General features: G+C 45.0%; 1 protein-coding gene across 2 annotated transcripts in view; it reads right to left on the bottom strand.

Moving 5' to 3' along the window:
• The window catches only part of DOCK1 (dedicator of cytokinesis 1), a 532,415-nt gene that overhangs the window by 412,991 nt on the left and 106,045 nt on the right, over positions 1–13,379 (bottom strand). For both annotated transcript variants that reach the window (XM_057531553.1, XM_057531554.1), the window contains exons 17-21: positions 12,627–12,730; positions 11,882–12,065; positions 7,509–7,606; positions 2,190–2,279; positions 1,758–1,858 (exon numbers count right to left, since the gene is read on the bottom strand). In XM_057531553.1, the coding sequence (XP_057387536.1) occupies positions 1,758–1,858; positions 2,190–2,279; positions 7,509–7,606; positions 11,882–12,065; positions 12,627–12,730 (577 nt within the window). The remainder of the gene's footprint in view (positions 1–1,757; positions 1,859–2,189; positions 2,280–7,508; positions 7,607–11,881; positions 12,066–12,626; positions 12,731–13,379) is intronic.

Below are 13,379 nucleotides of genomic sequence, written 5' to 3' on the forward strand. Positions count from 1 at the left end.
ACTGGGCTTCTCCACTGAGAACAGAATGTTTTAAACAAACGCTTATTAGTCAGCAAGCACAAAGCCTGTCACAGCTTGTCCTGCGTGGTGAGGACATCGCTGCTCCCCGCCCACTGGGGGCTCCGCCCACTGCCCTACAATAAACATGCGCTCAAGCAGACACGGAAGCATCCAAGGATCAGGGACAGGACTGCTGACCTTGAGTTCCCACAGCCAAGGACAACAGGTTCTGACCTAAGTATGGTCAAGACACAGATGGGAGCTTTGACTCAACTTCCTGGCCCTAGGAGAATCATTTCTAATGATTCTAATGATTCTAAGTGGAATGCTCTTAAAGAAATTAAACCTTTCTTTTTCACTGCAACTCACACAATAAAAAGTCTGAATAAATGCCAACAAATCCCATTGTGAGAGAATGAGGAACTCGCCCTAATAATTCTAATAATAACAAAACCTAACTACTGCTTGGTGCTTTCTGAGTGCCAGGGATTATTCCAAACACTTGACATGTAATAACTCATTAAGATTCTCAAGAAAACCTACAACCGTGCTGTTGTACAGATGAGACGGCTGAAGCTCACAGAGTTTAAGCAACTTAAGCTTGAAAGTGACAGAGTGGTAACATAAGCCCAGGTAGCCAGGTCCCAGGGCTGTGGCATCAACACCAGGCTTCACACTTTCCCCTTGGTGTCTAGTAGACCCAACAGGGGCCCATGTGGGGATGTAGGGCAGGTGGAGAGCAGCTGGGTGAGTAGTAAGAATCCTAGTTAGAGCCGAAGCTTCTGGAACAAAAGGAAAGGCACTCTTTAAAAGGCAAAAAGAATCTGAAAACAATATATATATGTGTATATATATATTACACACACACATATTTATATATGTATAAGTGAATCACTTTGCTGTACACCTGAAACTAACACAACGTTGTAAATCAACTATACCTCAATAAAAAAATTAAATTTAAAGAAAAAATTTAAAAAAGAAAAAAATGCAAGAGTATTAAAAGCCAATATCCAGATGAAGTCTAAAAACAATTGTCAAACCTGCAGATGTTTTATCTGGACAACATTAACATTCTGGCTCTCTAAACATCACCAACCAACCAATTTAAAAGAAAAAATAATTTTTTTTAGATCTATTTTTTTTTTTGGCCATGCTGTACGGCTTGCGGGATCTTAGTTCCCCAACCAGGGATCGAACTCGGGCCATGGCAGTGAAAGCGCCGAGTCCTAACCACTGGACTGCCAGGGAATTCCCGGAAAAAACAATTTTATCCAGCTTTGTCCAGCAGAACAAAAATAAACAAATCACCTGCAACCTTAAAAATAATAATAAATAAATAAAGAGCAAAAAGATAGACTGAAAAGTACAAAACTGAATTTTATTCACAGTAAATAACCAACAACCTCAATACAGGACCACGACCATTTATTCATTCAGCAAACAGTCGCCAGGAAGCTGCAGTGCGGCTGCATTCATGTATCCGTTTCATCAAACACAAACTGAACATTTCAAAGAGAAACAAAAGGTATGGAGAAGAACAAAAACTTATTCCGGAATCTTATAATATATCACCTATCTCTTTCAACAAGATTTTTAGGTCTGTTAAGAGAGAAACAATAATAAAAATGATCCCAGTAAATTCACAGTTGGGGAAGGGAAACGTAGAATCACAGGCAAAAGTATATGGAAAAGAAGACTCTTACAAAAATATACAAAAAGAAGTACTGGTTTTAAAACAACAAAAAAGAACTTACGTGTAGGCTAATGTTGCACTAAAGTGTTTCTTAATGTAGGTTTCCAAAACAGGATTAAAATGCTGAAATTTTCTATCAGCAATTAGTCCAATGATAAATACCTGTTAAATTAATATTTTCATTAGCAAAAGAAATGCAAACCATTTTGGAATCTTCAGCTGAATCACTTGCACCTCTGTGTGAGTCAACGAGCTATAACACTTTCGGACACAGGTTGGTCAGCCCCTTTACTTCTTCCCCTACAATTTACATTTGCCTAACTACAGTGTTACAGTGGAAGAAACTTTCTACCTCTCAATTCATCTGCTTTGATTGGGTTTACAACTGAAAGCGCTTTCAGGGTTACTGTGACGTATCCCGCCCCAGCTTCAAAGGCTGCAACGTGAAAGCGTCCCGTAATATCTGAGCAGATGCAAAGTCAAGGTCTCTTACCAGAGCATCAAACACTAATGTGTCAAAGGTCTCGCTCTCCGAATTCTCCATCATGATGTTGAAGAGGGCATCCAAGGTGTCCTGGAGGAACTAGAGAGACACAAAAGGTCAGCAGACGAGGTAAATTCACCCCACTCTCCGCAGCCTAGAACAACTATCATCCTTGGCAACACTGCAAACACCCACCTTTCCCCAATGGCACCTACCAAGCTATAGACTTTGGGGATTTTTGTCAGTCATTAGATTCACGAGACAAAAATCTGAGATGAGTGAATTCAGAACAAAGACATGCCACCCTGAGTCAAGCAGAGGATGGGCAGCAGGGAGATGCCCTATAGCCCACCGCCCACCCACCCATGAGACCTCTCCAACCCTTCTCCTGATTTTCATCAGGACAAAGAGCTCAACAGCAACCCCGGGAAGACCGAATCTGACTCATGCCGTACACTCTTTTGAGTGTGGGACCTGAGCCAGCAACTGGGCAGAAGCCATACAGGGACAAATTTCTAGTATAATAAAGGATCTTCTACAGACACAGATGCCCAAGGACAGAAGAGGTGTGTGATTCTGAAACTGGGGTACAGAGCAGAGAGCCATGAGCTTAAGTTATTCAACAGTAATTTAGAAATTCCTTTTATGCTTACTATAATTCACCAAATAAATATTACAGCATAGAATGACAAAACATTACAAATTTAATTTAGAAAAAATTAGGAGACTTCAAAGTTATGTCACACTAGAACCTGGCTTTGAACCCTAACCCCATTCTCCCCTGAAAGAAGTATAAGATGAACTAAAAAAGACTACATTGGAAGTAATGAGTTCCCTGTTTATGGGGTAGTTCAAGACTAGGCAGAATGACACACAATGGACTACTGACCATAAAAGGGAATGAAGTATGGCTATATCATCATTAGTCACTGGGATTAGTACATCGAAATCACAATGAGGTATCACTTCACCCAGACTGAGGTGACTGTCATCAAAACGATGTACAATAGTTAAGTGTGGGAAAGGACGGAGAGAAATTAGAGCCCTTATACAGTGCTGGTAGAAATGTAAAATGACGCAATGGCTTTGGAAAACAGACTGACAATCCCTCAATGGGTTAAACGTAGATTTACCATGTAACGCAAACATTTCATTCCTGGGTATGTAACCAAAAGAATGGAAAACATACATCCACACAAAAACTTGTACAGAAATATGCATAGCAGCTTTAGTCATCATTGTCAAAATGTGTCCATCAGCTGATGAATGGATAAACAAACTGTGGCATATCCATACCATGGAATATTTATTATTCAGCCATAGAAAGGAATGAAGTTCTGATACATGCCACCACGTGCCTTGAAAGCATTACGCTAAGCAAAAGAAAGCCAATCAAAAAAGGCCATATATTGTCTGATTCAATTTACATAAAATATCCGGGATAGTCAAATCCATAGAGAAAGCCGGTTGCAGGGAGAGTGGAAGTGACGGCCAACAGGTATGGGGTTTCTTTTTCCAGTGATGGAACTGTTCTGAAATGAGATAGTGTGGACAGGTGCACAATTCTGTGAATATACTGAAAACCACTGAATTGTACGAACGAAAAGGTGCTTTTAGGTATGTGAATTACATCTCAATCAAGTGGTTATTAAAAACAAAAGGAGTAAGTGAGACAGGCACACAGCCGGGACAAAGGTGTAGCTGAGTGAGATCCCTGGACCAGATCTTCCTGGGCGGCTCAGCCCATGCACAGAACCTCAGGGGCCTTCATGTCCCCAGCAGAGGATCTCAAACGGTTCGACACGCAGACAGAGACCTGCTCCCCAACCAGCGCTCGCTCCCCACCCACCGTGAGCCGTGGAACCTTGCAAATCCAGCACCCCACAGCTCTTCTTCCTGAGGGAGGACGCGTTCCCAGACCTAGGAAGTGATCTGAGACGCGTCAGGCATAAAATCCTCATTCTATTCCACCGTGCCACCTACCACCTAGTCTGTGCCAAGAAGTGTCACATATAAATGGCATGGGAATGAAAGCAGCCGGACCAGGAGGCATTCTGGTCTGGACATCAGGGGCTCCGTCCACTCCGTAATTGTTTAAGCCTGCACCACCTCTCGTTACTTTTGTATCATTTCCCATCATTTCAGATTGTAAAAGCTTTGCGAAGGTCAAAACTTGACGCTGCCATCTGCTAACAGCCCAACGTTCCTGCCAACAGACACACCAGTGTCCAGTGCCAAGCCCTGGCTTGTCTCAGTTCATGGAAAGAGGTCTACCGCCCCACCCAGACAAATGACACAGAAACAGGACAGCAGACAGCGGGGGCCCAGTGTATCTGGCCGTCGAGCTGCAGCAGTGCAGGGACACGAGTGTCCTCAAGGTGGTCCCTCACACAAGGCCACGAAAGGACTTCTTTTGACACCCACCCTCTCTCCAAGACCACCCACTGGAACAGCACAATCACCACTGTCATTTCCTACCAGAATGGGAAACTACACTTTTTACTAAATGAGCAAATACTTTTCTCAAGCAACGTCACTTTTACTAAACAAGCAAATACTTTGCTCAGTCTATCAAGCAATGTCATCTTTCCACTAAAAGTTATAAAGACACAGAAGGGAGGTCTTGAATAAATGGAGTAAAACCCACAATCCATCAGTGTCCTTCAACAGAATGAAAGCAGCCCCATGCAGGCTGGGATTCCCTCTGTTCCTGGCTCTATTAACAGCCTGGTAGCCTGAGACGAGTCCATTCCCTGCTCCAGGCCTACAGGGTATTAGGATACGCTGTCAATGGGAAGGAATAAACAGGCAAAGCAAGTAAGGGCCGGACAGGACATCCAAGCCTGGGCGGTACCAGTGAACACAGGAAGGAGAGGGAGAGAGGTGAAAACCATCTCCAGGGATGAACAACAGGATTTGATAATAGATTAGATAAGAGGAACTGAGGGGGGCAATAAAACCAGATGGTTCTAGAATTTCCCTGGTCAGTGTGTCAATAGTTCAACATAAATACAAGTAATTCCTGATGTGATACAGGGACCGAAAAATGAAAGAGGACAAAATTTCATTAACTGTGGGTCTTTTAAAGTGATGTTAACTTATTCACCCAGTTTTCATCTGAATTAGGGAATTCATAGAACCCAGGGAAGTTTAAAATGCAGTTAATATTGTCCAAGCCAGTAGAAGAAGACAAGGGCCAGGAAAAGGTGATTAAAATTTGAAGATTAGTGAGGATATGTTTGAACAGTTATACAATGATTTTAGGAGAGCAGTGCCACCAAATTAATTTCTACTGAATTAACCACATTGCTGTTTAATTAAGGCCATTTTAAGTAATTAATTTTCACAGAGATAAGGTCGTCTCCCTCAAGCACCTCTCACGGAGGATAAAGAACTGAGGCAGCGACACGAACCTGGCTGTGGGTACCTTGCTCACGGGCAGCCAAGAGTGGTGGCCCAGCTTGTTGCACTCCAGCCAAGGTGGAGCCCAGTGGCCACGGAAATGCATTTCCTTACATACAGGGAGAAGTCACTGAGCACAGGAGTGGCAAGGAGAGCCTTTTACTGAAGAAAATATTGGAACCACCAACGATTACCAAATCTGAGCACTCAAAGGGACCTCTGATCACTCTGGTCTGACTGTCCAATCGTAGATGAAGATTCAAGAGGACACCTAGCATTGCTCCAGGGCCTGCTCTGTGTGAGGCTAAGAAATCAATCCAAGACCACATGGGAGGAAAATGGCCAAGACAAGACTGAGTGTTGTGATCTTTGTGACACACCACAAAGCTCTCCTCATCAATGACAGGGCTTCTAGGTGAGTCGAGAGCCAGGGTTGACAATCACGGGGGTGGTCATGACAGTGATAATGATAAATCCTGATACTACCAGACCACCTCCCAGGGGCCAGTACCTCATTTAACCTCCACAGGGACCCTCTGAACAAGGCACTCTGGTTATGTCCATTTTACAGCAGGGGAAAGCAAGGTTTAAAGATGTTATTTAACCTGTGTCAGCCCCACAGTGAGGACCCGCTGGAAAAGGAAGCAGAACTCTAGACTTGGTTGATTCCAAAGCCTGTTTCCATCACAGTGAAGCCAGGCTGCCCTCCCCGGACCAGAGTCCAAGAAGGATTCTGTCGTCTTAGAGGCGTGTGTCAACATCCCGAAGACTCTAGTTGTTAAAAGGCTTATGACCAGGCAGACCTCGTTTTATTGCACTTGGCAGATATTGTGGTTTTTACCAATCAAAGATTTGTGGCAACCCTGGGTCCAGCACGTCTCTTGGAGCCATTTTTCCAACAGCATTTGCTCACTTTGTGTCTTTGTGTCACATTTTGATAATTCTTGCAATATTTCCAACTTCATTATTATTATGTTTGTGATGGTGATCTGCGATCAGTGATCTTTGATGTGACTGTTGATTACCACTCACTGAAGGCTCAGGTGATGGTTTAGCGTTTTTTAGCAATAAATTATTTTTTAATTGGTTTTTTAATGGACATGGTTTTTTAATTTTGAGGGTTTTTTGTTTCTCTTGTTTAAACTTTTTTCTTTTTTTTTTTTTTTCCACTCACCGCGAGGCATGTAGGACCTTGGTTCCCCGACCAGAACCCGTGCCCCCTGCAATGGAAGCGCACAGTCCTAATCTCTGGACCGCCAGGGAATTCCCTTGTTTGTTTTTTGGTTGTTTTGTTTTTAATTGGAGTATAGCTGATTTACAATGTTGTGTTAGTTTCAGGTGTACGGCAAAGTGATTCAGTTGTACGTACATATATCTATTCTTCTTCAGATTCTTTTTTTTTAAATTGTGAATAATATTTTATTTAGTCATTTTTGTTTACAACTAAAACTCTTGCAAGGAATTTGAGGGCATACTCCTCCGTCATTTGCAGGACATGAAGGGCTCTGGACATTGTGAAAGTTTCCCTTTAAGTTACGATGGGAATCCAGAACAACGCTGTAGGGACCCCTGTCTGGGGTCTAGCTCGGAAAGCCAGATCCTTTTCCATTAAAGGTTATGACAAGATATTGAGTATGGTCCCCTGTGCTACGCAGTAGGTCCCTGTTGGCTACCTACTTTATATTGTACCTATTTTTTTCCACATGACGCTACTGCACACTCAGCAGACTACAGCAGAGTGTAAATGTAACTCTGATACTCACTGGGGAACCAAATCATTCGTGTGACTTGCTTTCCCGTGGTGGTCTGGAACCGAACCCGCAGTGTCTAGAGGCGTCCCTGTACCATCTTGGGAGGCAGAGCCTACACCTCTTCATATCCGTGAGGACAACAGAACAACCAGAACCAGCGTGGGGGCCACGTTACCTTCACCACTTCGCCACCATCCACCTTCATCAGCTGCCTCAGGTTCTGCTGCAGCAGGTTGGTGTTGGATCGCCACTTCAGCAGCCCCAGCAGGTCCACTGGAAACAGTAAACAAACATCAGTTCCTCACAGCAAGGACTCTGTCTCCCTCGTTCACCCATCCTGGGAGGTCCTCTACATAATTTTTTGAACAGATGAACCGAGCCTATTTGGAAACGTTCGCCACGTAAATATTTCATTACTTTCTAGCAACATCCTTGACACCCAGTGTGACTGGATTCATTACTTCCAACTACGTTTACCATGAAATGATTTCCACGTGGAAGCTTTCAAAAGGCATCTGGGGAGCCTACGGAAGAGGGACCGGCCTTCCGAACCCACAAAAAGGCAGATCAGAGCACGGAAGAAGGACCAGCCTTTCCAACCCACGAGAAGGCAGGTCAGAGGAGCAGCGGCCTGAGAGGCTGCTGGCCATTCAGTGCTGTCCTGGCAGCTCCTGCCAAGGGGTTTTCTCCTGTTCGAGAATAAGATTCTGAGTTTTTTAAGATAAAATAATATAAAATAAATAACCAACACAAATTCAAGTACTGAGAATGCAAGGGGACAGTCCCCAAAGGAGACAGGAACCCTGGCCCCGGAGATCACTGTTGCACTGACCTTGCCACCTTTACCAAGTCCTGGCCCTTCCACAAGTTTTTGTATGTTTGTTTTCTAATAGAAAAATCACAAGTTGAACGTATTGGTTTTTGCAGACTAAATGTGGAAGACAATGTTGAGAAATGACTTTGTTTAAGGCATGAAAACAGAATCCAAAACATCTCTAGGAAAGGACGTTTTCATTTGAAGTCATATTAATATCCCATTACGTGAAAATACACAGTTAGCAAAGCACATCTAATTTACTGTTTATACTCATCGGGAATGAATTTCTGCTACAGAAACTGTCTCCATAAAAAAAAACCCTAGTTAATACTGAAAAGAAAAATGTAATTTTGGCAATAGGTAGAATTTCAGTGAACACAGGACACCAGTTATCATTCAAGGACTGAACCACACAAAAGGCATACAGGTGATGAGCACCAAACACACATTCTCATTTATATCACCTCACCCCCAAGTACAGCTGATGAAGGGAAGAGTTACAAACAGGAAAATGTGAAGGGGACAGCATCCTAGTGTCTTTAGAACGTGTAGAGAGTAGACTCAAACACCAGCCGGGCCACACCACCAAGATGTGACCTTGGACAAGTACCTTCACCTCAGTTTTCCTATCTGAACAATGGGTACAGTGTTGCCTGGGTCACAGGGTTGGTGCAAGACTTAAATGACGAGACGTGGAGAAAGCACTTAGTGTGATGCCAGGCAGGAAGACCAACAGCAGTCACCCATCAAAGAGATGAACATTTTAGCCATTCATCATGAAGGTTAACATGTTTTAATTTCTAATTGAAAGTGAAGTCATGAGAAGGGCTACACCCTGCCCAGACACGCTCTCAGTCCCAGGGTTAATGGAGATTTCCACTTCATAAGAGTAACCAGCGACTTTTGGTGGGGTTTTTTTTTGTTTTAATTTTAAACAGCTTTTGCGAATGCTAGAAGCTACTGCTTATCTTTGGTTTTTTGTTTGTTTGTTTGTTTATTTTTGGCTGCATTGGGTCTTCATTGCTGTGCAAGGGCTTTCTCTAGTTGCAGCAAGCAGGGGCTACTCATCGTTGCGGTGCGCAGGCTTTTCATTGCGGTGGCTGCTCTTGTTGCGGAGCATGGGCTCTAGGCACGCGGCTTCAGTAGTTGTGGCACGTGGGCTCAGTAGTTGTGGCTCTCAGGCTCTAGAGCACAGGCTCAGTAGTTGTGGTGCACGGGCTTAGTTGCTCCGCGGCATGTGGGATCTTCCCGGACCAGGGACTGAACCCGTGTCCCCAGCATTGGCAGGCGGATTCTTAACCACTGCGCCACGAGGGAAGTCCACCAGCGTTTTTTTAATGGAGGTGAGTTAATACTCTGGATCCCATTCATGCAAAGTTAGTGGCACTTTGGATTAGAGGGAGGCTGAGGTTTACCTCTGTGTTGTACTTTTGAGAAAAGATACAGCTGGGCAAATTAGCAGTGGACAAACACCTTTGAGGAGGGGGAGCTTGCTCAGCCCCCTCTGCCCTCTCTGTCCCCTCTCATTCCCAGGGAGCCACCGCAGTTTGGCTCGTAATAATTCTCTGCCTCATGACTTCTCTCTCTCTAATTACACAGTAAGCTGATGGAGGAGAGGAACCACGTCTCCTACTTCTTTTTATATCCCCCAAAGCATCCAGCATAATGCTGAGAACAGAGATGTTTAATAGAAACCTCGATGAATAATTCAGCCACCACTTTTCCCTAAGTAATGGAACTTCGCAGTAACAGATCACGGTTTCAGAAAAATGACTCCCTCAAATGAGAATCTGGGACTCGATGCCAGATGCCAATTGGGGCAGCCCCATCTTGCACACACCTGACACGCCACCATCCAGAAAAGAGGCATTGTTGGCTGGTGTGAAATGAACAACAAAAGATGTGTCCCCCTCACACTTAGTGAGCTGCATCACATCGGAATTTCCTGGTTGCCTGGCAACAGCCACTGGCGAGACCAGGGTGCTGTGCCCCTCGGTCCCAAAGAGGGGATTACCCTGTGTCTGGTGAGATTCGAAGAGCTTAAAGGTGAGAGGAGGTGGGACACATCTCCCCGGGAAATTACTGTGACTTAATACCTTGAGAATGTCCTAGTTCACAGTCGTCTTCTCCAGGGATATGTGGGTTACGAAGGATTCTGTGCGTGGGCCTCACAACCTAACCGCTGTTCAACACACTGTTTTAATGGGGAAAATGTATTCAAGTTCCAAATAACAACTTCCAAACGTGCTTTTGGAATATGACCCATTTCTAAGAAGGCGGCTTCCCACACAGTGAGATGGCCAGACACAGCAGAAGCTTCAGTGCCCCATTGGAGAGGCTGCCCTGAGTTAAAGGAAGCCCTAGAAGGAGTAGCCAGCCGTCAGGCTAGTGGACTACCAGAGCCGTATCCAGAGGGTAACATCTGACCTACGGGGTCCTCATTTCTATAACCCAGTCTCAAACCAGCACCCGCCCTGCTGACAGCACATTCCCTGGGCACTAAACGTGCAAACTCCCTGCGCATAATCGACCCCTCCCCATGCGTGCAGGGAACCCAGTGCCCCAGGGAAGGGTTTCCATCTGCTAATGGAGGTTACTACAGCAGGCGGTGAAAGTCTATCAGGACCCGCACTCTCCACTGCCACACAGGGCCTTCCAGATGACGGGGTTACTTCTGTCCTGTGATCAGCCTGTTAAAGTCCAAATGATGACTGTCCCTTAAGCCCATCTGAGACCACTGCCAAGCTTTACGGACAACCCCCGGGAACACGATTCCCGACAGCAACCGACATTAATGATCAAAATCCATATCAGTGGCTGAGAGGAAAAAAAAAATTGGGTTTCAAGCTGACTTGCAAGAGAGCGTAAAGCTGCTCTGCACGGCTGTGAGACCGTCACATTTGGGGAACTCGATGTTTCAATGGAAGATCTGTGCAGAGGACCCTCTGCCTCGACCAGACAGCGTGCTCTGAATCAGGAGCGCCCCCGGCCGGACAGCCATGCCTTGCGGAGGCTGCAAGCCCGTGGGAACAAAGCCGAGCAGCCCAGCCCGCAGCATGGGAACGCTGGGCACCATCTGATGCTGCGTTAAGGCCGCACTTCGGTGTGAGTGCATCAGCAAGGGGCGCCTTGTCTCGCTGTCAGGGGGACTAGAAATGCCATCAACACCAACTTGTAAAACTAAAGGTAACTGGTAATTATCTCAACGCGCAGCCGAGAGAGGGGAAGACCCAGGGAGGATAGGGGCCTCACCCCCTGGAGCTCCCGCAGCCCTCAGACAGCCCTCGGAGGCAGGCATTATAGCCAGGGTACAGATGAGGAAAATGAGCTCAGAGACCCTAGCTCGAGGTCATTCCCAGGGTTATCAGCACAGGGCCAAGGCTCAAGTTCAGGGCTTTGGTCTGACTCCAAATTGTGTGCATTTCTCCCTTCCCTTGGCCAGAAAGCTTTTTTTTTTTTTTTTTAAAGTAAATCCATTGCTTTCTCTCTCTTTGAGGTTCATCCTTAGCATAAAATCAGAACGTGAGTTTCAAAGCAGAACAATGTCACCCTCTCCCTCTCTCCTTGTCCGTCAGCATCCACAGGGGCCATTACGGAAGGAAGGTATGCCTGACTCGCCGGCAGGGTTCAGGGACCTAAGGAAGCCTCCTCCGCTCAGCAGGGAGCCCAAGAAAGATGGGGTTGAAGGAGAAAAACTCCAGGGGTGAACCCGTTTCTGGCCCCAAGCTCACCATTCTGGGTCAGCTTGGTGGAGCACACGAGAGTTGAGATCTGGAAGGAGTCTTTGCTGATCGTGCAGCTCCCGAGACTCTGCATGCTCTTGCCCGTCGCCGAGTGGCCCTTCTCCTCTAACTCGGCTTTGGTGGACGGCAGGCTCAAGTACGTGCCGGCGTCTTCCAGCTTCTTCGCTTCAGCCTGTGGGTTTGAGGATGCAACAGGTCAAATGCAATTGACAATCTCGTGCAATATTTTCTACCCCTTAGGCTCCTTAATCCTTTTAACCATCATGATATTTGCTCTTTATCATTTGCTAAACCGCTATTTTTTTTTAACTTTTTATTTTATATTGGAGTATCGCTGATTAACAATGTTGTCTTAGTTTCAGGTGGACAGCAAAGTGATTCAATTATACATATACATGTGTCTATTCTTTTTCAAATTCTTTTCCCCACTAGGTCGTTACATAATATTGAGCAGAGTTCCCTGTGCTAAACTGCTTATTTTAATGATTTCCCTTATTCCTGTAGATGAATTCACATTCGCACAGAGGATTTTTTTAAACAGAACTTAATGCGTTATTGTGTATCAGCTTCTCTCCTTAGGGACAGCTGGTCATCTGAAATGTTCATTTACCTCATTAAATGTTGCTACATAGCAGTGTTCTCACAAAGATGGGAAATGTCAGCTCAGGCCAGGAAGCCCAAGAAGACTTGCAACAGCCAGTATTAGCAACACTGCACCAACAGAAGAGCGTACCTTGTAGACAATAAGATCATGTTCCCCGTCTCTCAGGGTGGTCCCATCATAGCGCATCAGCTTTACAAAAGCGAGTGCGAATATCTTCTCGGATTTATCCTTAGCTGCGATAGAAATTAACAGTCATTTTCTACTGCCATCACGACAAAAAGAACATCATAAAATGCTACAAGGGCTGCCCTTCTGAAAAAAATTACAAAACTGTTCTGACAGATGTTAAAGTAAACATAAACAGAGATATAGACAACGTTCACTTATCATAAAGGCATCAGCTGTGCTCAAACTAATCTGTAAATTCAAAGCAATTACAATCAAAATCTCATGGGAGAGCTTCCTTGTGGAACTTGAAAACTGATTCTACAGTAAAAGGACCAACAGTAGGAGGATGGTTTTGAAAAGGAACGTGGAGGAAAGCCTGCAATACTAAAACCCAACAGTAACTGGCAAGTGGTAACAGTGAAGACGGTGGGTTTTTAACACAGGGATTCACAGACCAGTGGGAACAAACAGGGCATGAAAACACAGGCCACTGAAAGTGACCACTGGAAGGGGCAGACCCTTCAGAGTGTCAGCAGGGACAAACAAAACGGATGCTCACCTCACACCCTCCACAAATGTAAGTCACAGGTGGACTAAACACCCTACTGTGAAATGGTCTCTTTGGCAAGAAAGTCCTTCCCCCAGAATTTGCATGTGAGACTCATTCTCTCACTTCTTTCAAGTTTCTGCCAAAGTATCACCTGCTCTGAAGTG

Source organism: Balaenoptera acutorostrata, chromosome 16 (genome assembly GCF_949987535.1).
Source record: "Balaenoptera acutorostrata chromosome 16, mBalAcu1.1, whole genome shotgun sequence".
NCBI classification, from domain to species: domain Eukaryota; kingdom Metazoa; phylum Chordata; class Mammalia; order Artiodactyla; family Balaenopteridae; genus Balaenoptera; species Balaenoptera acutorostrata.